At 34.7% G+C, this 26,424-nt stretch overlaps 1 protein-coding gene across 3 annotated transcripts in view; it reads left to right on the top strand.

The window, feature by feature from the left end:
• Positions 1-26,424, top strand: part of rap1gds1 (RAP1, GTP-GDP dissociation stimulator 1) — a 56,546-nt gene that overhangs the window by 11,876 nt on the left and 18,246 nt on the right. For 2 of the 3 annotated variants that reach the window (XM_048186047.1, XM_048186046.1), the window contains exons 4-8: positions 3,336-3,461; positions 10,056-10,202; positions 17,765-17,893; positions 18,020-18,145; positions 25,931-26,074. In XM_048186047.1, coding sequence (XP_048042004.1) covers positions 3,336-3,461; positions 10,056-10,202; positions 17,765-17,893; positions 18,020-18,145; positions 25,931-26,074 — 672 coding nt within the window. The remainder of the gene's footprint in view (positions 1-3,335; positions 3,462-10,055; positions 10,203-17,764; positions 17,894-18,019; positions 18,146-25,930; positions 26,075-26,424) is intronic. The other variant, XM_048186048.1, reaches the window with a different exon arrangement.

Below are 26,424 nucleotides of genomic sequence, written 5' to 3'. Positions count from 1 at the left end.
TAGTACCTTATTCTTTTTAAATCACATTAATAATATTATTTCGTTCTGCCAATTTTCATTTGCGAAACATAAACGTCTTCATCCTTCGTTGACAGCGGACAGCACTGCTACTCTTGTACATGCCCTGGTTACGTCACGTATAGATTGTAACTCTCTTTTCTTTAGTCGTCCTTCTAAAACTATGCATAGACTGCAGCTGGCCCAGAATTCAGCTGCATGAATGATCTCTAGAACCACTTCCATAGAGCACATTTCTCCTGTTCTTCACCATTTGCACTGGTTTCCGGTTAAATTTCGAATTGATTTCAAAATCTTAGCTTCTTCATATCTCTCTGGTCTTCTTCAAATCCATACTCCTGCACGTAACCTTATATCCTTTTCAATTGCTTACACACATTTTCAAAACTTTGCCTCATTTTTTTCAAAACTTTACACACAAATCCAAGAATTGCACATGCAAAATGCAAAATGCCTCACATCTCTTGCAAAATGAAGCACTGCATTCAAAATATCACTAACACATCTCTAAAGCAAACATTTGTCTTATATTGCAAACACCTTTGCTGTAATATTCTATTTTTGGATATATCATATACACACAGTTATTCAAAACCTAAAGCTCTTCTTTCTTGAGCTCCAATGTACATTTCTGTACAAGATTGAAAGTAATTGGCAGAGAGATGTTGAAAAATTCACAGTAAACACGAAAGCAAGATTAAAACCAAACTATTTTTTTACTGTAAGCATTTGTGGTTGTGAATACAGTATTACATAGTACAAAAGAAAAGAAATACATCATCCATGTGTAGTTGGACAGAAACAATGGTGCTTCCTGTTAGATTTTTGTGTGTTGTGTTTTGCAAAAAGTGTTTTATGAAATAGAAAATTGAGTCGAAGACCGAGAATTAATGTATGGTTAATGTATGTGTATAATTTCAATAATATTTATAATATGTATATTTATAATATATATCATATGTATTTTAATTGTACCATTTGTAAGGTTTAGCAACATTATTCTCAGTGGATGGCTTTATTTTTTTCAACATCCAATCACAGATGTGATGTTAACAGAATAAAAACTTGGCAGATTAAACTAGAGTATGGGAGAGCTTTCTGTATGGAGATGAAAATGTATTCATCCACTTTGCTTTGTAGGCATAATTTCAGTCTGTTTTGAACTCTGTTTGAAAGAGCCAGTTGTTCGTCTACAGATAAGTTTATGCTCAACAGCAAATCAGCAATTACATTTACTGTGAGAACATACCAGTGAAGCATGTAATTCTCTATTCTTTGATCAGCTTAATTAAGTCTCTTTGATCACTGTTAGGTTTTTTAAGTACTTAATCTTTGGAAAAAAAAAAAAAATATATATATATATATATATATATATATATATATATTTTTATATTATTATTTGATTTAATTAACTTTCATTAAATATTTACCAGGATATTGTATGGTATATCTTCAAAGTAAATAAGCCTGGAGAAACAGCAATTATTAAATCTTGCCTAAATCTCCATTCTAAAAGACACTCAGCTTTTACCTTTGTAATTACAGCAATGGCACATCAACCTGCTGCAATCCTGCAGAGTCAGTGTGCTTCTTCACCTAAAGCTCTTAGTCTAATTACACAAGTGTTTCTTTAAACCGCACTTCAGACAGATAGAGCTGGGTTTTAAAAGTGTATGGAGAGTTCTCGAGATAAAAAGGTTAAAATAATGAATGGACTTTTAGCAGTTTGCTAGGTAGCTAATGATGGTGGCCTGCTGGTGTGCCAGATCTCTGGCAGCTCCTGCTGGCATTCAGCTGTCAGCATTCCTCTGGGAACATCTGCGTTTCATCCAGTGATGTCTCCAGCACTTTCTAATAGGAAAGTTACATTTTAGGGATTTAAAGTATGATTTCCTGCAGTGTTACTGTTGTACATTGTTACTAAAGTGTTACTAAAATGGTTACACTTTAGTTTAGGGTCCAATTCTAACTATTAACTAGTTGCATAATTACTAGGATATTGGCTGTTTATTAGTACTTATAAAGCATATATTAATGCCTAATCCTACCCAAAACCTAAACTTAACAACTAGTCTACCTTACTAACTATTAATAAGCAGTAATTATGAGTCATTATTGAGTCATTGTTAATAGTTAGTAAATGGTGAGAATTGGACCATAATCTAAGGGAATATCCCGGACGAGCCCCCAGCACTAAAGTGTGACCACTAAAACTATTAAAAATTGTTTTCATTTATTCATTTTCATTTTTCATTTAAAACTTAAACTTGTACATTAAATCTTCCACAAGAAGCCATTATTTGCATCTGGATATTTGACCACTTACAAATATTTAAACATTCAGAGAATGTAATCCTTTTTTTTTTGTTGTTGTTGTTGTTGTTGTTTTTTTTTTGTTGTTTTTTTGTCTGGTTGGTTGGTTTGTGGATATCTTTAAATGTGAGTGATACTGCTTGACAGTTTTGTTAACTAAAACTATTAAAAATTATCCGAAATAAAAAATAAAACTTGAAATTTAAAAACTTCTTAATGAAAATTTAACAAACTTCTTAACGAAATTTTAACAAATTCTAAATGTTGCCTTGGCAAGTAACTAAAATAAAATAAGTTTCATTTGAAGTACTAAAATTAATAATAATTAAAATTAAAATGAAATATTAAAAAAAATCTAATAAAAATGACAAAAGCACATAACAAAATAACTAAAACTTGAACTAAACTTAAAATAAAATCTAAAGATATAAAAAATAAAAACTAATTTTGAATATTAATAAATACTATAACAATATATAAAGAATACTAAAATAACACTGCATTGTAGTTTGACACAGTGGTACTAAATGATTTTCATATTCATATACCATGATATTTACACAGTACTTTAGGTAACCTAAAGAGAACTAAAGTACATGTGTAAATACAGGGTAACTCCATAAACATCTCTAGTCATAAATCCTAGAAAGGAATACTAACAAATTACTTATTAGATCAAATAAAATCAGTTAAGATAAATTATTGGATAAAATTAAATTCCTATTCCCCAGATTTTCAAATGTTTATTCAGTAGGATTCACTTTTTTGTTCCCATTATGGACCGAAAATGTTAGTATTTGCATTAGCATTCGTCTACATTCTATGATTAGTGATATTTTATTTGGTTATGAATTAGTGATGCAAAAGGCATTGAACTTGGTTGGTTGACTTTACCACACAGACATTTACTGCACGACAGAAACTGAATATGAGCTAGATTTTCCATCAGCAAGTATTTATCTGCTAATGATTTATTGAGCTTTAATTGTTGCCATTCTCTACAGAGTTCATGAGAAGCCCGTGTGTGGAAGCAGGGCTCATTCCTCCACTGGTTCAGCTGCTAAATTGTAAGGACCAGGAAATTCTTCTCCAGACGGGACGAGCCCTCGGCAACATCTGCTATGACAGCCGTAAGTGCCCATTATCGCTCCCTCAGCTATTCCAAGCCCCTGGTGCATCTACTATGAGATATTTTCGAGTCTCTCGGATGATTTGAAGGGGAACTGCTGGTGCAGTTGTCTGAAAGAGTGACATGTGGCAGGCAGTGCAAGTTAGATGCAAAATTGTAGAGCTAAACCCTTCCTGCACCTTTTCATTTCACACATGGTTTCCAAAAGGTGATTGCACAAGAGCTTATACCATTGCTGAATTCTTATTCTGATTGTCCCAAAGATGAAACGTGAATATGGTATCATATGAGTGTGGATCAATCGACTTTAGACCATTGAATTATTGAATTTATGCACACTTTCGTCAGTTATCAATAATTTTAAGTCAATTTTTATTTATTCTGTACTTAAACAACATTGATGATCTAACATTGGTTGATAATTGAAATTATACCTTAATGCTAACTTGTCAACTCTAAATTTCTGCCCTTCATTGTAGGGAGAGTGTACAGTATAATTTATGGCTGTAATGTGTCTTGCTCCATTTGCTTGCTTTGTAATCGTAACTGTAAAGTGGTGTGAATGTGTGTTGTAGAAGTCTTAACCTTTGGGACATGTAGAGTTTAGGGAAAAGAAAAGAGCTTTGTGTGGATGAAAAACAGGGACAGTGCCATTCCCGAGAGTGTGTCTGAGCGTGGCTGTCGAGCAGCTCTCTGGATCACAGCTGTGTCTGGTGATTTTTGACTGATGAAAACATGAAGAAGCAGCAATTTTTCTGCAGATTTATTGGCTTAATCCAGTTATTCCCATCTGAAGGGACTTAAAGAGATAGTTCACCCAAAAATGAAAATTCTGTCATCATTTCCTCACTTTTAAGTTGTTCCGAACCTATATGAATGTCTTTCTTCTGCTGAACACAAAAGAAGATATTTTAAAGAATGTCAGTGATCAAACATTTGATGGACCCCATTGACTTCCGTAGTATTTTTCTTCCATAGAAGAAAGAAATTCATACAGATTTGGAACAACCTGAGGGTGAGTAAATGATGACAGAATTTTAATTTTTGGGTGAACTATCCCTTTAAACCTATAAAACATAATCATATCTTAAAATCCAGTAGGATGAAAGAGTTTTACTCCATGTGTGATTATAGTGTACTGCTGAACTATGACAAATTCACTTTTAGCAGGTAAATACAATTTAAAATTTACATTCCAAACAATATTGCTGACTTATCCTGCGCTGTACAGATTTTTCAGGTGAACATTCTTCAAAACGCTGTTGTCATGCTGCTGCCGTTTTTAAAAAATGCGGCGCTCCCATTGAAAACAGTTGGAAAAATACGCTAGCCTCTGGATAAAACGCTTTGGTGGACACACGGCTTGATAAAGGAGTTGTCTGTGGGGTTAAATAAGACAAAAAGATTGGGAAACTGGCTTAGTCTATGAGATCTGTTAAGCTAGTTGAACTGTGCAAATGTTCTCTAATTAGAAATTGAATATTAATTACTAGCAACTAAGTTACATTTACTGTTACACTTCCAAATATTAAGAGTTAATTATTTATGTGGTTACTAATAAAAGGACAAACATGACATTGCAATAAGAGCCCTTGGCAAATGGACACAGATTGGTTTTAATGCTGAAGCTGATTGACAGGGCAGCTGAACTTTATCCCAGATGGCCCTGACCCTTTGATAAAGATGACACATCAACGCACAGTCATGCATTTCACTTAAGGGCTTCACTGACTTGGAAAGCCCACGCAGTAGTTGTCTTTTTCACTACACAACATCCAAAACCAGTTAAATAAGCCATTTGGAAATCTTTCAATAATTTTGTTTTCCATATTCTGATCTCTTAATTTGTTTTGTTGCATTTAAATCACTTTCTCACTCTCTTTTTTTCCTCTCTCTTCCTGATTTGTGTGATAGTAGGCAGTTGTCGTAGACTTTGCGTGGGCAAACACCAGTGTAAACAAACCTGAAACATTGTTCATACCAACTGAGCTGACTCACATCTGACACACAAATACTGTCATCTTTTCACAGAGCTTACTGGAAAACTTAGCTGTACATAGCTTAAAGGATTAGTTCACTTCAGAATTAAAATTACCTGATAATTTAGTCACCCCCATGTCATCTAAGATGTTTATGTCTTTCTTTCTTCAGTCGAAAAGAAGGTTTTTGTGGAAAACATTCCAGGATTTTTCTCCATATGGTGGACTTAACCAGTTACAAACGGTTGAAGGTCCAAATTGCAGTTTCAGTGCTGCTTCAAAGGGCTCTACACAATCCCAGCTGAGGAATAAGGGTCTTATCTAGCGAAACGATTGGTCATTTTCTAAAAAACATTGGAAAAGTCATGCTTGACGTAGGAGGAAGTACCGAGCATTTTGAAGTTGGAGGACGATTTTGAAGTTGGAGGAGAAAATGAGATGGAGCTTTTCGCCCTACCGCGGTACTTCCGCCGCCTACGTCACACGTGACCTTTCCAACGTGATTACGTAATGCGTGGCGCATCACAGAGCTTGTGCAAGACGAGCAATTGTGGTTAAAAAGTATATACTTTTTTTTTTTTTTTTTTTTTTTTTTTTAAGAAAATGACCAATCGTTTTCGCTAGACAAGACAGTTATCCCTCGGCTGGGGTTGTGTTTTCCCTAAAAACCTTAATTTCTTTTCGACTGAAGGAAGAAAGAAAGACATAAACATGTTGGATGACATGATGGTGAATAAATTATCAGGAAATTTTAATTCTGAAGCGAACTAATCGTTTGAATATAAATTGCCAGTATATAGGGCAGTATTTTGTTTCTGTGAAAAAAAATGAGTAAAAATGGGGTGAAAGTGCTGTATAAGAGATTGAACTGCAGATTCGTGAATCACTTTTATGTAGTCAAAGTAGGAGATTGTAGTGTAGTATAGGAATGAGTGGAGTTATATGCAATGACACTTTTGGTTACACTTAATTTTAAGGTGTCCTTGTTACAGTCTAATTATACAGTTAAGTACTGAGCAATAATAAAAATTAACAACATGTTCTTACTATAGACAGCAGCTATCACCCTGTAGCCCAAGATTGGTTGTAGGGCTGGGCGATATATCGCATGCGATTGTCACGCGCATTTCGTCAGTAAAGCTGGTTCCCTGATTACCGCTAAATCGCCATCACCTGCTTTCAAATGGAGCGGCATTTAATAGACAGAGCCGTAGATCACTGACAAGCTACGCAATATCACGTTCATTATCGCAGATGAATCGCCTTCGATAATGAACGCGATATTGCGTAGCTTGTCAGTGATCTACGGCTCTGTCTATTAAATGCCGCTCCATTTGAAAGCAGGTGATGGCGCCCAGCCCAGCCCTAATTGGTTGCCTACTGAAGCTAAGCAGGATTGAGACTGGTCAGTACCTGTATGGGAGACCTACTGGGAAAATAGGTTGCTGCTGGAAGAGATATTAGTGAGGCCAGCAGGGGGTCTGTGTGGGTCCTGTGTGATGGGACCTCATACGTCATACGTCAGGTCAGAGGTCACCCTTCTACCCTTCCGGAACTCGACTCTCTCGTGAATGCGCGAATGGCCGTTGCAGGAAACCAGAGATTATAGTTTCTAAAGTTTGAAATATGGATTTATTTTCTCTCACAAAAACCCATCGCTTAGCTTCAGAAGACATATATTAATCTACTGGGGTTGTATGGATTACTTTTATGGTGGATGGATGCGCTTTTTGGAGCTTCAAAAACTCTGACAATATTCAATGCCATTACAAAGCTGGGAAGAGCCAGGATAGGATTTAATATAACTCAGTTTGTGTTTGGCTGAAAGAAGAAAGTCTCATACACCTAGGATTAGGGCTGCACGATATATTGCAATTTACATGAAATCGTGCTTAAACTGATTTGGCTTAATGTGATTATGCACAGCTTGTCATTGAAGCATGGCTCTGTGATCAGTAGTAAATGCTTCTCCATCTGAAAACACTGAGAGTTTGACTCACTTAACGTACATTTGAAAAAGCAACACGTGTCAATCATGAGAAGCATTTATGAAACTCGTGTGCAACAAAAGACAATATTTAATAACATGTTTTTACTTCATAACATTAGTTGAGTGTTTGAAAACATCCTTCTTTGAGATGATGTGGCTTCCTACACAGAATAAGGCACACATCATATTATTTCATAGTATTCTATACAGTGATAAAGGCGATGTCTATTAGCATTGAAGTATAAATATACTTTATTATCATGAAAATACCCTTGAAGAACTCAGATAAACCATATATTGTTCTACTCGTGTGTTTAAAGGTGCCCTTGATTCAAAAATTGAATTTACCCTGGCATAGTTAAATAACAAGAGTTCATTACATGGAAAAGACATACAGTGAGTCTCAAACCCCATTGTTTCCTCCTTCTTATATAAATCTCATTTGTTTAAAAGACCTCCGAAGAACAGGCGAATCTCAACATAACACCGACTGTTACGTAACAGTCGGGGTGAACGCCCCAATATTTGCATAATGCCAGCCCATGTTCCCATTAACATTATGAAAGGGATTACACAAGGGCAGCCAGTTAACGTCTGGAGCTGCACACAGCCGAATCATCAGACTAGGTAAGCAAGAACAACAGCGAAAAATGGCAGATGGAGCAATAATAACTGACATGATCCATGATATCATGATATTTTCAGTGATATTTGTAAATTGTCTTTCTAAATGTTTCTTTAGCATGTTGCTAATGTACTGTTAAATGTGGTTAAAGTTACCATCGTTTATTACTGTATTCACGGAGACAAGAGAGCCGTCGCTATTTTCATTTTTAAACACTTGCAGTCTGTATAATGCATAAACACAACTTCATTCTTTATAAATCTCTCCAACAGTGTAGCAATAGCCGTTAGCCACGGAGCCCAGCCTCAGATTCACTCAGAATAAAACTTTTAACATCCAAATAAATACTTTACTCACATAATTCAAAGCATGCATACAGCATGCATGACGAACATCTTGTAAAGATCCATTTGAGGGTTATATTAGCTGTGTGAACTTTGTAAATGCGCTGTAATATAGTTGACAGCTCGTGTGGCAGGAAGCACGCGTCTTAAAGGGGCGGCGTCGAGTGTAAATCAGTGCATTGTTAATGATGCCCCAAAATAGGCAGTTAAAAAAATTAATTTAAAAAAATCTAGGGGGTATTTTGAGCTGAAACTTCACAGACACATTCAGGAGACACCTTAGACTTATATTACATCTTGTGAAAGAACGTTCTTGGGCACCTTTAATAGTCATGTTTAATCAAAGCGTTTCAATCTTGTTTATTCAGCTAAAGCAATAGTATGATGCCCATAGGGATTTCCTGGAATGACATGCGTTATATCGTACTTCTGCGGAGCACATGTGGAGTTTCTGCACGAGAGCGCCCTCTGGCTTTCAGATGGAGCAGCATTTACTACTGCTGATCACAGAGCTGTGCTTCACTGAGAAGCTGCGCATAAAAAATCGCAGCCTTTGCTAAATCGCGTGCGGTTTAATTTTGATTAATCGTGCAGTCCTACCTAGGAAAGCTTGAGGGTGAGTAAATTATGGGATAATTTTCATTTTTGGGTGAGCTATTCCTTTGAACCAAGGTAACGTTAGTCTAAAATATGTTAACATAGCAGGCAGCGCTAGTTGACCACACTAATCCTCACATTGGCTTATTTTATAAATATTGTAAATTAGTGCATTTATTGACTACTAGTTGCCAAAAATCTATCTCTCAAACTCTATCTATTTGAATTACTGCAAAACCACTTCATGCAACTGTTTGAAGTCATCGTGAATCACATGACGATCAAGCATTTTGGACTTCCATTGATGCAACTCTCCCTCTCAATGGCTCTGACACATTGAGGTGTTTGGCCAATCACAACGCATTGGGTCAGCTGGCCAATCAGAGCGCTCTGAGCTTTTCGGAAGGATGGGCTTTGTTAAAGCTGCAATGATGTGCAGTATGTGAAAAATAATGTGTTTTTTGAACATTAAAGTGTAAATGTTAATATTCTATTACACCCAATAATAAAAATAATGCACTTTTAAAATAGCATCATACGACCCCTGTAAATAATACTGGACTCCGCTGAACCTTGGTGTCTCTGTGGATCTTTTAACACCTTTCTCTGTTAGTAAGGCTGTTGCAGTCTGGATTTTGCTGTGCTTCTACTGCACTTCTGGTCTCTGGACTCTTTTTTTGCCTTTAGTTACGTCTGCACCTCAACTTTACAGCTGTAAACAGATCCTGTGCTGGTGTAATATGCATCTTCAGCAGATGCTTTTTGATCTCATTTACAGTTCTTTTATCTTAAAGTTGTTATTTTCTTGTGTTCTCCAAGTAACATTATCAGTTGTCATTACATTCCATAAGGATGCATTCATGGATCCCAACCTGTCCCTCCATTAAAGGAATAGTTCAACCAAAAAGGAAAATTCTGTGACTGAATCGTTCTGGAAGACATGAACTATTCCTTTAACACCCTCTTCTCTGTCATTGTGTTTCAGGTTGCTGTTTCTTTGTGTCATTTGTTGCCTTTTTTATTGTTTATTTCTTTTTTATGTGACCTCTTTGTTTTACAGATGAGGGCAGAAGTGCAGTTGACGCAGCGGGTGGTGGTCAGATAGTTGCCGAGCACATTAAGTCTCTGGCCGAAAGCACTGACCCGGCCACCGGGAAGCTCTTGACTGTCTTTTGTGGCATGCTGATGAACTATAGCAATGATAATGGTAATGACCAATCCCCCAAACCAAGAAGGCGATATTTTTGAATGGTCCCTTATTGGTATAGTCTGAGATGTTCACTAAATTATTCACATATCAATCAGTTCCACATAGATATGGCAACTTTTATCCCATCCTCTATAAAATAGGCATTTTAATCGCGATATGCACATTGGATTTTCTGGCTAGCACAGTAATACCTCACAGTTGAACATTAACAGTAATATCTGTAGGGGACCACTCTAAGAAAGCCTGTTTCACTTCTCTTATTTATTCTCAATCTAATGTCTTTCACTGATTTGACATGATAGGTTTGATAAATGGCTACATGCTGCTGCTTTTGTTTGGTGACTAGCGTTCATGTCCTTTGCAGCTGGTGGTGGTGGTGTCAATTTTTTGTAATGTTTTGAATTTTTCATTCACCATCCCTAATAAATATTGTCTCATTTAGCCACTTTCCAAACCTAAACTAAATGCAAAAATACATACAGTAGTGGCCAAAAGTGATGTTCCCAAAAGAAGGGATATTTGTTTTTATGACCTTTTTAAGTTTGATCAAAATATGAGAAAATAATGCATATACTTTTAAATATGAGGGATAAAAAACACTAAACTTGGTTGAGGGATTTATCTGACAAAATTACTGTGCGTACATAATTATTATGCAAGTTTATATTGTGATCATATTTTTTTTCAAGCACATTTTACCAATTCCAAACCACATGAATCTTAATAACTACAACTAATTTAGTATTTAATCGTTTATAAGTGATGTAATTACTAACGAGGGCTGGGAGTGAAAAACTTCTTGTATTCAGATGTGCGTAATTATTAATCAGGTTTTCTTTTACAGGTAAAATAGGCCAAAAAAAGAGATTTAACTCAGACTGAAAAGTCAGAAATTATTAAATGCACCTGAGAAGGATGCAATACTAACGCAACACTAGAAATTCCAAAACTATATCACTTATAAATGATTATATACAAAATTAATAATGGTTATTAAGATTGATATGGTTTGGAATGGGTAAAATGTGCTTTGGAAAAAAATATGATTAGCATATCGACAAAGTCAAACTACTACTACAGGTTTTATTGTGCAATTTAAAAAAAAAAATAGAAAACCAAAAAGCTCACAGGCAAAAGCATACACTGACTGCAACATAATCGGATATTAATATTTTGTTGGTTCCCTCTTGTTTTGCATATGTTCATTATTTCTTTGTATGACATCCTGGCCAAAAATTGAGCACAACTACACAATATAATATTATAATATAATAATATTTGAATAAAGGGTGAAGATGACAATTTTCCTAGGCCTGACATTACTTTTGGACACTACTGTGAACTTAATTTTAATATTATTTATTGAAAATATAATTTAAAATATATCTAATTTTCAAATGTAGCTGTGTTTTCTGACAAAAAATGAAATTATATATGCATAAAAAATCCAAACATTTTATTGGCATGTTTGTGTTGTTCCATCAGCCAATCGGTCTCTCGATAAGAGAAGGCAGCATGCAGTCATTTGCGGTGCTGAATGCGCCAGCCGAGCAACTGCCATTGAGATGAATGGAAATAGCTTTCACCAAGTTCGGACGGCTTAAACAGAGCAATGTTTTGATTGGCTCTGCATTTTAAACTAGGATTTTAACATTGAAAAATGACATACTTCACCTTTAAAAGAATAGTTCACCAGGGATGAATTATTAAACACATTCTACAGTTGTGAAATGCAAGCCCAGGAGGTTACATAAGGCTCTGGCCTTGTGTTTTGCACCAATGCAGTGCATTGTTAAATATTTAAGGGAATGCAGGCAGCGTATTTACATCTTTGTGACTTGATGTCCTTGAATAATTGATGGACAGGCCAAGCCCTGCTTCCTTCATCCCTGTTTGCCAGCAAGGCTTGAAATGGTAATAGCTTTTTTCGATCTATTACACCTCGCATCCAGAGGCTAGTGCAAATCAACAAATTTAGGTCAGGCATTTTCGTTTTCGGTTTCCTGATGAAAATAAATGGGCAGGTATGAATTTAATGAAAGAGAACAGCCAGTGGGCTTCTTATTATTGCTGAATATCACACTCACGCTGTTTTGAACCACGGCCCTTTTCTTTCTCTCATCTCTGTTTCACTCAAATGTTTTGTCTTGTAACAGATTACGTTTCCTTGCAAAGTGTATCTGTTCTAACTTAAAGCCTGTCATCATGTTTACTAAGCCACCAAGATAAATGACTCATCTAATCACATAAGCTTGTCACTTTGGGATTTTTTTCACATGGGAAAAGACTTTACATGCCTGGTCAGACATTACACTTGTCTTGTATATCTGTGACCCAGAATACTCACTCAACTGTAATGTCCCTCATTTAGTCCTTTGTGAAAAAGAACTGCGCTTTAGCATACTTTTAAAAGAGTAATTATTACAGAAATTATTTACTTTAAAAGTATTTACTTAAGTGGGAACTGAATGTAATAATTTTGCACACTTAACTGCATGTTAATTGCAATTAAATGAAAATCTATTATATTTTACATTTCTATTACATGCAGTTTACTTGAGTGCTATTATTGGCCCACTTAAGTAGAACCCAAGTACATCATTATATGTAATTTCATAATTACATAATACAGAAAATATTTAAAGTAAAACCTTTAATTTGACATTTTTACAAAGGTCACTTTCAAAGTGTACTTAAGTGTGTTAAGAAACATAGGGTAACATTTTACGGTTACACTTTATTTTAAGGTGTCAGTATTACAGTGTAGATTAGAATGAGGGTTTAGTTTAGGGTTAATTGCACATAATTAAGCATCATTTATTGTTATTACTACAGTTTCTTTTCTTTCATTAATAGTATATTATGAGCAAGTACAGTTTTTTTTAAAAATATGCTTTTAAGTAGGGATGCACCGAAATGAAAGTTCTGGGCCGAAACCTAAAATTCTGGATGCACTTTGCCGAAAACTGAAATTATTTCTTATTTTAAATTAGCTTATTTTTGTATAATTGTATTAATATTAGACTTTTTAATGAAATTCAATCATTTTAATGATACTGAATTTAAAAAAATACAAGCCAATAATAATAATAATATATACTTAAAATATATGTAAAATAACACTTTAGTGTTCCCTGTATAAATTAAATATATATATATATATATATATATATATATATATATATATATATATATATATATATATATATATATATATATATATATATATATATATATATATATATATATATATTAACATTGACTTAGCAGCAGGTATTTAAAGGTTGCTGTCACTTTAAGACCGAATGCACGGATCCAATATAATGATACACATCTGATTTCTTTTTCAACTTTTTACGTTCACTTAAGACATAACCGACTGTGTTTACGAGAATACTTGCGTATTCCGTTCAAGCGCATGGAGATGCAAAAGAGGAATAAATTCACAGTAAACGTGCCTCTCTGGGTGTGCGCGCTTCGTGCGTGTGCGGCTGTGTGCAGAGATAACGTTGCGCGAATACCGAATTGATGGTGAAACTTAGTAATTTAGAGTGGAATATTGAGCGGAGCATCACACCGTGCAGGGAAAACGGCTAGAGCGAGAGTGAAACCTGGGCGCTGAACACTGAGAGGCGGCATATATTTTCAGTCGTTTTTCTCTTTCGGGCAAAAACGAAATTGGCATTTTCGGCTGAAAATTTTCGGCGGCCGAAATTTCGGCGCATCCCTACTTTTAAGATTTGCAGTACACTACAAGTGCACAATAAATACCATTAATTACTTCTTTTTCACAAGGCATATCAGCTCTTGAAATTTAGGACCAGGAGGCTGTGCTATATTTTTTATATACTCCCATCTTTAGCACATGAAATGAAGTAAAAACATTTTAACCATGACTATATTCACAACATAGCACAGCCTCGAGAGCCTTAAAGGATTAGTCCACTTTCAAATAAAATTTTCCTGATAATTTACTCACCCCATGTCATCCAAGATGTTCATGTCTTTCTTTGTTCAGTCGAAAAGAAATTAAGGTTTTTGAGGAAAACATTCCAGGATTATTCTCCTTATAGTGGACTTCAATGGCCTCCAAACGGTTGAAGGTCAAAATTAGTTTCAGTGCAGCTTCAAAGGGCTTTAAACGATACCAGACGAGGAATAAGGGTCTTATCTAGCGAAGCGATCGGTCATTTTCGGAAAAAATAAATGCCTGCCCTATTCAACTTATGTAACGAATGTGGCGCCAGTTTTTTTTTTTTCCATAAGTAGAATAGGGAAGGCGGAGAACATACAGCATAAGCTTTTTGAAGAATACGGAAAGCAGAAGCACGTGCAAGGCGATCATTTGTGTTTATAAAGCATATACAGTTGTATGTTTTTCTGATCGTTTCGCTAGATAAGACCCTTATTCCTTGTCTGGTATCGTTTAAAGCCCTTTGAAGCTGCACTGAAACTGTAATTTTGACCTTCAACCGTTTGGAGGCCATTGAAGTCCACTATAAGGAGAATAATCCTGGAATGTTTTCATCAAAAACCTTCATTTCTTTTCGACTGAAGAAAGAAAGACATGAACATCTTGGATGACATGGGGGTGAGTAAATTATCAAGAAAATTTTATTTGAAAGTGGACTAATCCTTTAATGCTTTCATAAAATGGGTACTACATGTATATATTTGTTGAAAAATTTTGCATCATAGCTGTTAGTATATCATCTATTTTAGCACGGCTGACAGGTTGTATTGACCAATCAGCATCGAGGAGCAGAAGTGTCCTTTTAATTGCATGCATGTATTGTTTTTATTGTAAAGAATATATGCGGAGTCATTATATTAAGTTATTTGGTATAATCGGCCGAATCTTGCTGTTTGTAAACGGTCAGTGTTACAGCTCTCTGCTCTGCTGGGAAGTAAAGCATCTTGTCATTTATATCTTACGTGAGCTGGAGATGAGATGCAAATACTTCATAGTTCTTTTAGGAAACATGACTCATTCTCAATCAGTGAGCTCTGCAGGTCCCTGGTTGACATTTCTCTGACGTGATTTAGGCTTTGATTACTGGCAAGAGTTCCTCTATGATTTCTGGCTGGCGTCCAGTTCTGCCAAGGCTCGTTATGTTGTGTTTTCTCATTTGATAAATTCACCCAATAGCTGTTCCTTAAATGTTCCTCTTGCTCAGACCAGCAAAGCTTCTCTGGTCGATAAAGCGAATAACAGGCAATTATATAGTAGGGAAGAAGCATTTCGGACTGTCAACTGTTTGTTAAATGTGATGATGGGACTTGTGTTGCATAAATGTTTTAAAGGTTATGTCTTATAATTTTTGTACCAGACTCAACTTTTCTTCAACTCATACTCAATAACATTTTTCTCCTTTTTCAACTGCGGATCTTTTCCTCTGCCTGGGCTGTCGTCTTAACACAGTGCTCTGCTGTCTCAGTTGCCATCTCCTCTTTGCTTCATTGAATTTACTGATCAACATCTGCTTCCCGACAGATAGATGGCACCAGATGTGTGCCGGTGCCGCCCACATCTTGGTGTGTCACAGAGACGTTTCTAGACAAACTGAAACGTCTTTTAATGGCCTCTTGAGGGCTTACAGCATTGTAAAATTGGTCTGTTATTAAAAGTAAACAAGACATAAAATTATACATTTAGTGAGCTTTATGATTAAAATAGTAGTTGTCGACTATTGGATGGCCAATGCTGATATTTTAGAGAGCAGGATGGCCGATATATATATGATATGCATAACAATTGCTGCAATGAAATTTTGATTTATTTGACATATTTACGAAATTAGAAATAATTAATTGTAATACGAGTCAATATGAAAAAATAAATAAATAAAATAACCAGATTTATCTGTAAAATAACCTTTATCAGATTTATGCTTTAGCAACTTTTTGATTCTGTAATCCTATTACTTCCTTTTTAATGATTTCTTTATACTGTAAACACTGTAACCAACAGTAATCTAATGAGTTTGAGTGCACTGGAAATTATTATTATTATTATTATTTTTTTTTAAATAAAGACAAGATAATGCTAATTTTACATACAGTACACATATGACAACAGCAAAATGAATATAGCACAGCATAATTTGAAATCAAAGATTTAAGGATTTTGTGAAAGATTTTAGCGTAATTACAAGATGAAAACTTGACGTTCTGCTTGGAGTTGTTCACGTCTTCAGAATTATGCCTTTCTATGGCAACACTATCAATGCCAAAATTAATCTGCAATGGTCATGTGGTATAAGTCGGAGCTCTCAGTAAGGACGGGAGTTCTATGAGGATGTGATCACTTTTTACAAGTCAGAATCTCGTAATTATGGTAATGAACGTACCTGTGGGCTATGCTGTTCTTAGCGCTGTCAAAATAAAAGTCCCATTGCTGTCAAAATAGAAGCCGCTTCAATAAAACTTATGCTGATCATTTAAAATGTAAAATATCAGGCTTATATATCGGCCTTGATGGTATATCAGTCGGCAACTAAAAATAATTGAAAATATCTGGCAAAATACACAATAAGATATTCTCTAAAACAGATCATAAAATGCATTGTAAACCTGAATAAGTTGGCAAAACTCAAAAAACTGTCACTCAAAACTCCTTGTCACCATGATGGTAAATCTCCAAATCTCTTTGCCATGGGCAAAGCAAGCTGGGAAATCCAAATCCCAGCCCAGTTTCAGTTAAACTTAAGTTAGTCTAAATTAAAAGAAATTAGTTCATAAAACTCAAAACAATGAAACAGTTCAGTTTACTTAAAATATATCAGTTCTGTGAACTTGAAAGTAAAAGAAAGTGCTAAATACTCAAAAAAGTTAATTTGACTGAACTAATTTGTCAAATTTAAGTTTGTCCTACTCAAACCAATTAATTACTTTGAGCATTAGGGTTTACAGTGTGTTATGCAAGCTTAATTCTCAGGTAGATTTATTTGTCCTAAATACATTTAGGTATTTCTGCTGGAAAACAAGTGTGATTGAGCACGGGAAGAAGGACCTGTGCTTGTGCGTGAAAAGCGATGACTAAGCAATCCTTTGTTCCACTGTGGTCTTGATTTATCTTTCACACTTTCAGGTCGAGACTATATATTTTCTGTGCTAGTCTCAGAAAAGCACTTTACAAAAATGAAATGTCAGAGTATTCTATAATGTGGCTGCATTTTACGTCCTGCCTGTATTACTTTGATCTGGTGAATTGGCTTTTTCAGCCTCCGGTTCACCGGTTTCACACACACAATTGCAGGATGTAAACAGTGATGAAATCACTCGTATATTCATATGAAAATATTTGTGAATTTTTCATTTTATGCCTTTTTTTTTCAGTGTTGTTTTGGAAGGCTTGCAAGAAGGCTTGAAGAAATCAAGTCATGTACATAAATAATCAATTAATCAAATAATCAATTTTCTTGCAATGTAATTGGCAGAAGAACGATTTATTCTATTAATAAGAAAATTGCTGTTATATTATCAGTGTTGTCTGAAAAAGGTATAAATCTGCATGAACTAGTGTACGGAAAATCTCATGTGTTTTCTTTCCACTCCAGACTCGTTGCAGGCCCAGCTGATCAGCATGGGTGTGATCCCAACGCTGGTCAGACTGCTGGGCGTTCATTCTCAAAACACCGCGCTCACAGAGATGTGCCTCATTGCCTTTGGCAACTTGGCAGAGCTTGGTGAGTTACTGATTCAATTCAGTCTCATTGCCTAACTACATATCAGCATTTCCATATATTAAAATACTGTATATTAGGACATATTGGATAAAGCTAACACATCTCTTTTGACTGATCCTCAAACAGAGTCCAGTAAGGAGCAGTTCGCCTCTACAAATATTGCAGAGGAGCTGGTTCGGCTCTTCCGTAAGCAGGTGGAACATGAGAAGAAGGAGATGATCTTTGAGGTGTTGGCACCACTTGCTGAGAATGGTGAGAATCACAATGATTGACATAAATATCGATGAACTCTAATAAACCAGTTAGTGTAGTGCCTTTTATGAAAACACTTCACAAAAAGTACATTATGAATCGGATAGTTCTGGCCCTTGATTCTGATTGGTTGAGCCGCGTTCGAAGCCGTTGTAAAATTTCCGAAAACATACAACTGACTGCATTACATGTATTGCTGGGCCACTGAGTGTGTATGTTGCTGCATCTGTCTTAGCAACGTAAACATATGTTTGTTCTCAGTTGGTTTTGTTCATTGAAGCTTACTGTATTATGTAGAAGAGAACTGTGAGAGAGATATCGAGTGACCGAGTGTATTACCTGCATTCAGATTCATAATTTTCCTTCAGGTCAGTCCTATATTCATAATAAAAAATCCATTTGAATGTCTGCTGCGATCTTGTCCTTTTAACATTTAAGGGGTTTTCCCGTGCCCTGCTGACACTGACAGCGCTAGTCAAAGCATTTATCATTTGAGTCTTGTTCCGTGTTCACAACAAGTTTCAATATAAAAGTCTTTGCGACTGAGTTACTCGCTCATAAAGACATCTTTGCCGCCATCTCACTCATCTTTGCCGCCATCTAGTGCCGTAATATATGTAACTTCTGTTGCTGTTCACGGTCAGGGACTATTTTTTCCAGCGGAAGGAAAACTTTTAATGATTTTACGTCATGAAAGTTGCATTGATATTTTTTGGCTTTAATATTTGTATTGTGTGGTAACCGTTTTATAAAAACAATAAGCCCCGTGAAGCCGTGGTTTACAGTGAATTTATAACAGCTAAGGGTCGTTGTTAGGCACGACGGGGTAGTTATGTGAATAAGTTCAGGGGGCTTATTGCTTTATTACAATTTTTGAACATGGTATCTGGTTATTGCCATTGTTCTTGTGTTTTTTGTATTATTTGTAAAAAAAAAAGTGGGGAAAAAAAAGAAAGAAGTGAAAACATTCTGCAAAACAAAATGCATCTTTTGACAAATATTTTTTCTTGACCCCCTAAATATTTAAATAACGTAATTTAACAAATGCAAATAAGTGATTAATGATTTATTTATTTAATTATTTGTTTATATATATAAAAGATTACCCATAGATACAAGGCTGTTTTTGGACTCATGTAATGCTGATATATAGATAATATAATGTAATGATGACAAATAAGATCTGATGTACACAAAATTGCTTAAATCAAACTGATTTTTATTATTTTTTATTTTATTTTATTTTATAAAAACTGATAAAATTACCAGTAACCAAATACAAAACTGTTAGACATTAAAATTGATACAAGAAACCATCAATCAATGCTGGTAAGTTCAAATTGAACAAAAACTAAACCTTTTAGTATTGTGGAGAACCATGCGAACACCAATATATATGAATATGGTAATCATATAGCATTACTGTCTGATACCCTCAGCTATATTTTGTCATCAACACAATATTTATTTGAGAAAAGGTGTCTTTTATCTTTATTTTTAAGGAGGACCAGTGTTTTTAAAGTATGCTTTTTCAAATATTACCTTTCATGTTTGTAATATAGCTGTTTGTTAATGTAAAAGAGAGTTATTTATTTTATAAACAAATAGAGTTATTGTCTCCTAAAAGAAAGAATCGATTCTGAACTTCCTACGGAGGCATAATGCCACCCTTTTAAAGGAGACTTTAAAATAGCATAATTGGAGCACATTTGATATATTATTTTCCATAATATGTGCGTCAAAACAGCACAGGTTAAGCTTCCAATTTAGTCATGCTGCTTTTGCTTTCAGCATGAGATGAGGGACTGTAGTCGTTGATCAAGCTTGAATATGGATATGGATGTTGGCACACTGCCCGCTGTAGACCCACTGACCCAGTGACTGAGTGACTTCAGTAGCCTCAAAGGCTTTTCCTCCCAGCTGTGAGCATGTTGTGTTACTTATATAGAAAGTCATACTCTGCCACCTGTTGTGCTTGGAAACAAGACACTTTATGAAATGAATGCATGTGTTTGCAGCTGTGTTTTGGCTCAGAAAGTTTGACCATGAGCCAACAAGATTTTAAGTTCAAATTTCACGTTTAAAATTCACCTTTTTTTTTTCTTCTTTTTTAAAAAAATGTAAGCTGGAAAATCAAAACCAGCCAAGTTATATAGAGCGATATCTCATAATGCAAAACCCAGTTTATATAATGATAAAAATAAATCAAAATGCATTTTCCAAGACTCTGCCTATCGCCTTGGTCGCGAGAGAGAAAGCTACAATTAAGCAGATGCGTGAGATTTCTCGGCTTCTTCTCTGTTTGGATAATAAGTGTTATCACTTGTCTCCTCTGCCATTGCCACAACCATCGTTTCCTCAAAATAGGACTCTGGGGTCTGCTTACAGCTGTGGTCTGGACTTGCTTATTTGAACGTAAATCCGCCTGCCACGGTCAGCTGCTCTTTTAGTCTGCGAGCTCGTCTGAGGATTTGAAGCAACATTAAAATAAGCATCTGAAAGACAGCTGTGTGTTTAGACAGTGAAACTTAATTGCTGAAGTGTGTATTGAAAGGAAATGGTTATTGAGGAGTTAATTGTTCTTTGAAAGATAGTATTTCACTTTTTGTATTTTTGATACATTGCAAAAAAAAAACCTTTCTTATACTCTTGTTTTTGAGCTAAACAGAAACAGAATTGCACACAGTTTTAAGCCTTTTTTCAGAGAATACATTTAGATTTTTTTTTTTTTTCATACACCATTGAAAACACCATTAAGATTATTTTCATGTTTAAGACACAAACCTCAAGATGTTGTTAAATTTTTGCTTTAAAAAAACAATTTGCCAATGGACAAAAAACATAATTCTGTTGTAATTTTAAAGTCATAATTCTGACTTTATAACTTCCAGTTGTGAGTTTATATCTTGCAATTCTGAGAGAGAAAATCACAATTACCTTTTTTATTTTTTATTTCATGGTGGAAACAACTTCCATATCATTGAGATTTTATGAGATATATATATGTATATGTATATGTGTATATATATATGAAGACTTCAGATGCAAAAGCCTCTAAATGCCATCTGAAATTTTCTTCTAAAATTATCATTTTTATCAAGCTCGTATGTTTATTTTCAGTTATTTCACTTTAATGGCAATGAAAAGGACCTATTAATTGCCATTAAAGTGAAATTACTGAACCTAAACATACAAACTTGATAAAAATGCTCTTTTTAGAAGAAATGTTTTGATGGCACTTCATACATTTTATATATATATATATATATATATATATATATATATATATATATATATATATACACAGTACAGTCCAAAAGTTTGGAACCACTAAGATTTTTAATGTTTTTAAAAGAAGTTTCATCTGCTCACCAAGGCTACATTTATTTAATTAAAAATACAGTAAAAAACAGTAATATTGTGAAATATTATTACAATTTAAAATAACTGTGTACTATTTAAATATATTTGACAAAGTAATTTATTCCTGTGATGCAAAGCTGAATTTTCAGCATCGTTACTCCAGTCTTCAGTGTCACATGATCCTTCAGAAATCATTCTAATATGCTGATTTGCTGCTCAATAAACATTTATGATTATTTTCAATGTTAAAAACAGTTGTGTACTTTTTTTTTTTCAGGATTCCTTGATGAATAGAAAGTTCAAAAGAACAGCATTTATCTGAAATACAAAGCTTCTGTAGCATTATACACTACCGTTCAAAAGTTTGGGGTCAGTAAGAATTTTTATTTTTATTTTTTTGAAAAGAAATGAAAGAAATGAATACTTTTATTCAGCAAGGATGCATTAAATCAATCAAAAGTGGCAGTAAAGACATTTATAATGTTACAAAAGATTAGATTTCAGATAAACACTGTTCTTTTGAACTTTCTATTCATCAAATAATCCTGAAAAAAAATATTGTACACAAATATTTTGTACAATTGTACACATTAAATGTTTCTTGAGCAGCAGATCAGCATATTAGAATGATTTCTGAAGGATCATGTGACACTGAAGACTGGAGTAACGATGCTGAAAATTCAGCTTTGCATCACAGGAATAAATTACTTTGTGAAATATATTCAAATAGAAAACAGTTATTTTAAATTGTAATAATATTTCACAATATTACTGTTTTTTACTGTATTTTTAATTAAATAAATGTAGCCTTTGTGAGCAGACGAAACTTCTTTTAAAAACATTAAAAATCTTAGTGGTTCCAAACTTTTGGACTGTACTGTATATATATATATATATATATATATATATATATATATATATATATATATATATATATATATATATATATATAAAGTTTTTAATTTTGTATTTTCCTTTTTAAGTTTAGTTAAAATTTTAGTAATTCATTTTTATTACTTGTGTTTTTAAAAAATGTCTGTATAGTTTGTATTCATTTTTATTTCAGTTTTAGTTGTTTTGTACATCAAGTTACATTAAATGGAAATGAGAAATGTCCCTAGTTAAAATATTTTTATTTTATTTCAGTTAACATATATTTTATTTATTTATTTTTTTTAAATAAATTGATGATGCCAATTAAGAAATATATTTGGTTTTATTCCATTTTCAGATGAATTTATTTAACAGCCCTTTTTGCAGATTGCTGTATGAAAGTGAAAAAAAAAAAAATATCACAAGAAAATGTATAAAAAATTTGAACTGTAAGAATTCATGACTGTTTACATGAAAGAATAGAAAGTATGAGCGGGAGAGAGAGAGGGCGAGAGAGAAGGTGTGGAAGATGGAAAACCGACAGCATCGAGAGCATGTGTGAAAGCGGCGCTTTGGTTGTTAGCATTCTGTGCACAGTGCCGCTATCCCATACTGCCAGTCTCCAAGACAACGGCCTACTTAGAGCCACTACACAGCACTACAGGCGAAGCTCTGTGAGTCACGTGGGCCGCGGCAAGAGCGATTTTGTGTGTGTGTGAGTGATATAGAGGGAGAAAGGGTGAGCTGCGCTGTACCTGAACACTGCAGGCGTTTCATAACCAGCCAAATGCGTAGTGAGACGCCCATATGTCTGCGAACAGTCTGACCTCAGAAATCCATCCCTGCAAGATTTTCCCCCTGGCTTGTTGTATCATTGGCTGACACCGCATGAATCATCAATATTTGGTCAATTGGATTGTTTTAGAATGCAAAATGCAATGAATTGTATTTGTTTATATTTTAGAAATTGTGTCATGGTTCATTACATTACTGTGCCTGGTTTAGAATTTTGGGTCAAAGGACTATAATTCAGTCTGTTACGTATTTGAAGGGGAAATGCACCAGAGGTTTGTATGAATCTGGGTCTCGGTTTATGGTCTGAGATGGTTGTCTATGTTACGGGTTCACTCCAAGGAAGACGAGGACAGTAGATACAAGTAATACAACGTAGTTTAATCTCAAGGAATGGAAAGCACAAGCGACGGCAAACACAAGTAACATCAAACAATACCGGACAATGAACTGAAGGCAGGAAGGAACTTAAATGCACAATGTAAAGAACAAACAGCTGTGAGGGTGATTAGTGTCCATGGTGAATGATGAGTGGCGGGAACTGAAAACAAAGAAGCACATGACACTCGAAACAAACGGGACGAGACGGTGACTGTGACAGTCTACCGTTTTTTTTTTTGTTTTTTTGTTTTTTTTTAGCGGCCGATATCAGTTTCTAGCACAATGATTAGCCAATAAAGTGCTGATATATAGATAAAGCAATTTAATGATTGCAAAGGAGATCAATTAAACCTAAAATCAAACAACCGTTTATTTTTTTTAATTTTTTTTTTTTAAATTTTATTCATAAAAAAATTTAAAAGAGAAAAAGATTATAGACAAGGCTGTTGTTAGAATAACGTAATGCTTATATCTAAATAATATAATTTAATGATAGTAAATAATGATCATATGTACACAGAATTTCTATCAAAACATTATTTTATTCAAACAAAATTTTATTTAATTTTATTTTATAAAAACATTGAAAACTGACAAAGATTATCCATAAACAGGGCTGTTGTTAGACTTTGCAATGCTGATAGTTATGTGATATAATTTAATGAAAGAAAATAAGATCAGACGTACACTGTGTTCCTAAAATCAAACTATTTTTATTTGATTGAACATTGAAAACTGGCAAAGATTATCTATAAACAAGGCTGCTGTTAGACTAATGTAAGGCCGATTTATAACTAATATAATTTGATGATGACAAATAAGATCAGATGTACACAAAATTGCTAAAATCTAATTATTTTATTTTATAAAAACATTTAAAACAGAAAAACATTATACATATATACAAGGTTATATGGAAGCTTGTTTCTGCCACAGAATAAAAAAGGTAATTGCAACTTTTTATCTCTCAATTCTGACTTTTTTTCTCAGAATTTAGTTTATATATCACAATTCTGACTTTATAACTCATTGAGTTTATATCACAATTCTGAGAGAAAAGTTCTCTGAATTCTGACTTTTTTTCCCCTCATATGTATCTCAAAATTCTGACATTATTTCTCAAAATTGTGAGATATAAACTTGCAATTGCATGAAAAAAGTTGACTTTATATCGCAATTCTGACTTTGACTCACATTTGGAGTTTATGTCTCATCAGTGTTGTCAACTTAGTGGCTTTGTCGCTAGATTTAGCGACTTTTTAGACCCCCTTAGCGACTTTTTTCCAAAAAAGCATCTAGCTTCCATATAAGGCTGTTATTAGACTTAAAGGTCCCGTTTTTCGTGGTTTTTTGAAGCTTTGATTGTGTTTATAGTGTGCAATATAACATGTGTTCATGTTTCGCGTGTAAAAAAACACAGTATTTTTCACATAATTTACTTATCTGTATACCGCTGTTTCCACTGTCATAAAAACGGGCTGATGACTTCCTTGTTCTATGAAGTCCCTCCTTCAGAAATACGTAACGAGTTCTGATTGTGCCAGCGGTTCCTGTGTTGTGATTCGACAGCTCTGAGCGCACCGTGCCCGGAAAGGTCACGCCTCTTACCATAACGTGGAGATGCATGCGCTCAGTGTTATTGTAAACATGTCTTTAATTTTACCCTATCAATTTGAGCCGGAATCAGACCCGGTGATTGGACTGCGGGATGAAAATAACAGCGTTTCGACGACATGGCGACAAACACACTCTACAAATGCAACTCTTGTGTATTCCTGTGGGCGGAGGTTAGTCAAAAAACTGTTTTAGTGACGTCATTAAAGAAGGAAGTAGAGGGATGTAGTCCAAACTGGCCGTTCGATGTAGGTGACTTCTGTTAAATAAAATATCTCGCTTGGCATTGAACTTTGAGCTTTAAAATTTTTACAGATTTTATTTATACTCTAACAACAACATTACACACTAACTAAAGTTTGAAACATGGGATCACAAAGAACGGGACCTTTAAAAGTTAATACAAGAAGCCATCGTCCAATTCTGGTAAGCTCAATTTTACCAAAAACTGGCTGATCAGAAATGAACGAATCAGTTAACTGAAATAAATGCTGCAATATATTCAGCATTTTCTACTTTAGTTCATTGTAATGTCAGGCTGGTTCTTGATCCAACAGGTTTTGATATCTGGATCTTGGTATTCGGTTTAGCCTGAATCTGAGCTTAGTTTGGTCTTGACTCTAAATCCGATGTGCACCACTAGGGTTTTAATATGGGCTGTGAAATCCCTGTTAGACAGGAAGGTGTTAGTGAAGGTGTGCTGTGAAGGTTCAGATATAATAAGATCTGTCTTCTCTCCCTCTCTCTCTCTCACTCTGCCAGATGTGATCAAGCTTCAGCTGGTGGAGGCTGGTTTGGTGGAGTGTCTTCTGGAGGTGGTGGCTCAGACGGTGGACAGCGACAGGGAGGAGGATGTGGCTCAGCTCAAGACGGCCTCAGACCTCATGGTCCTTCTGCTGTTGGGAGGTACAGGACCAAAACTATGGCAGCACAAAATATAACCCTTTAACATTTTGAGGTACATGCAAGGTACATGTTTAAAATGACCTCATTTCCTCAGCATGAATAAAGCAAACAGGGCCTTATAAAACATAATGATATGGTGTCAAGCTATGACCTCATGCTGTATGTAGAATTAATTCCCAAGAACATTCATCATTTTATATAGTTTCCCAGCAGTTATATAAGCTCATTATTGGCCATATAGGGATGCACATCCTTTTACTTAGAGAAGGAAAGTGTGAAGTTAGGCCTTTCTGGCAGATGTATTTTTCACTTCATCAATATTAAACACTAGCTGAATAAGTTGTGGGGCA

This window comes from Megalobrama amblycephala, linkage group LG3 (genome assembly GCF_018812025.1).
Source record: "Megalobrama amblycephala isolate DHTTF-2021 linkage group LG3, ASM1881202v1, whole genome shotgun sequence".
Taxonomy (NCBI): domain Eukaryota; kingdom Metazoa; phylum Chordata; class Actinopteri; order Cypriniformes; family Xenocyprididae; genus Megalobrama; species Megalobrama amblycephala.
This window is presented reverse-complemented; position numbering and strand designations above follow the sequence as displayed.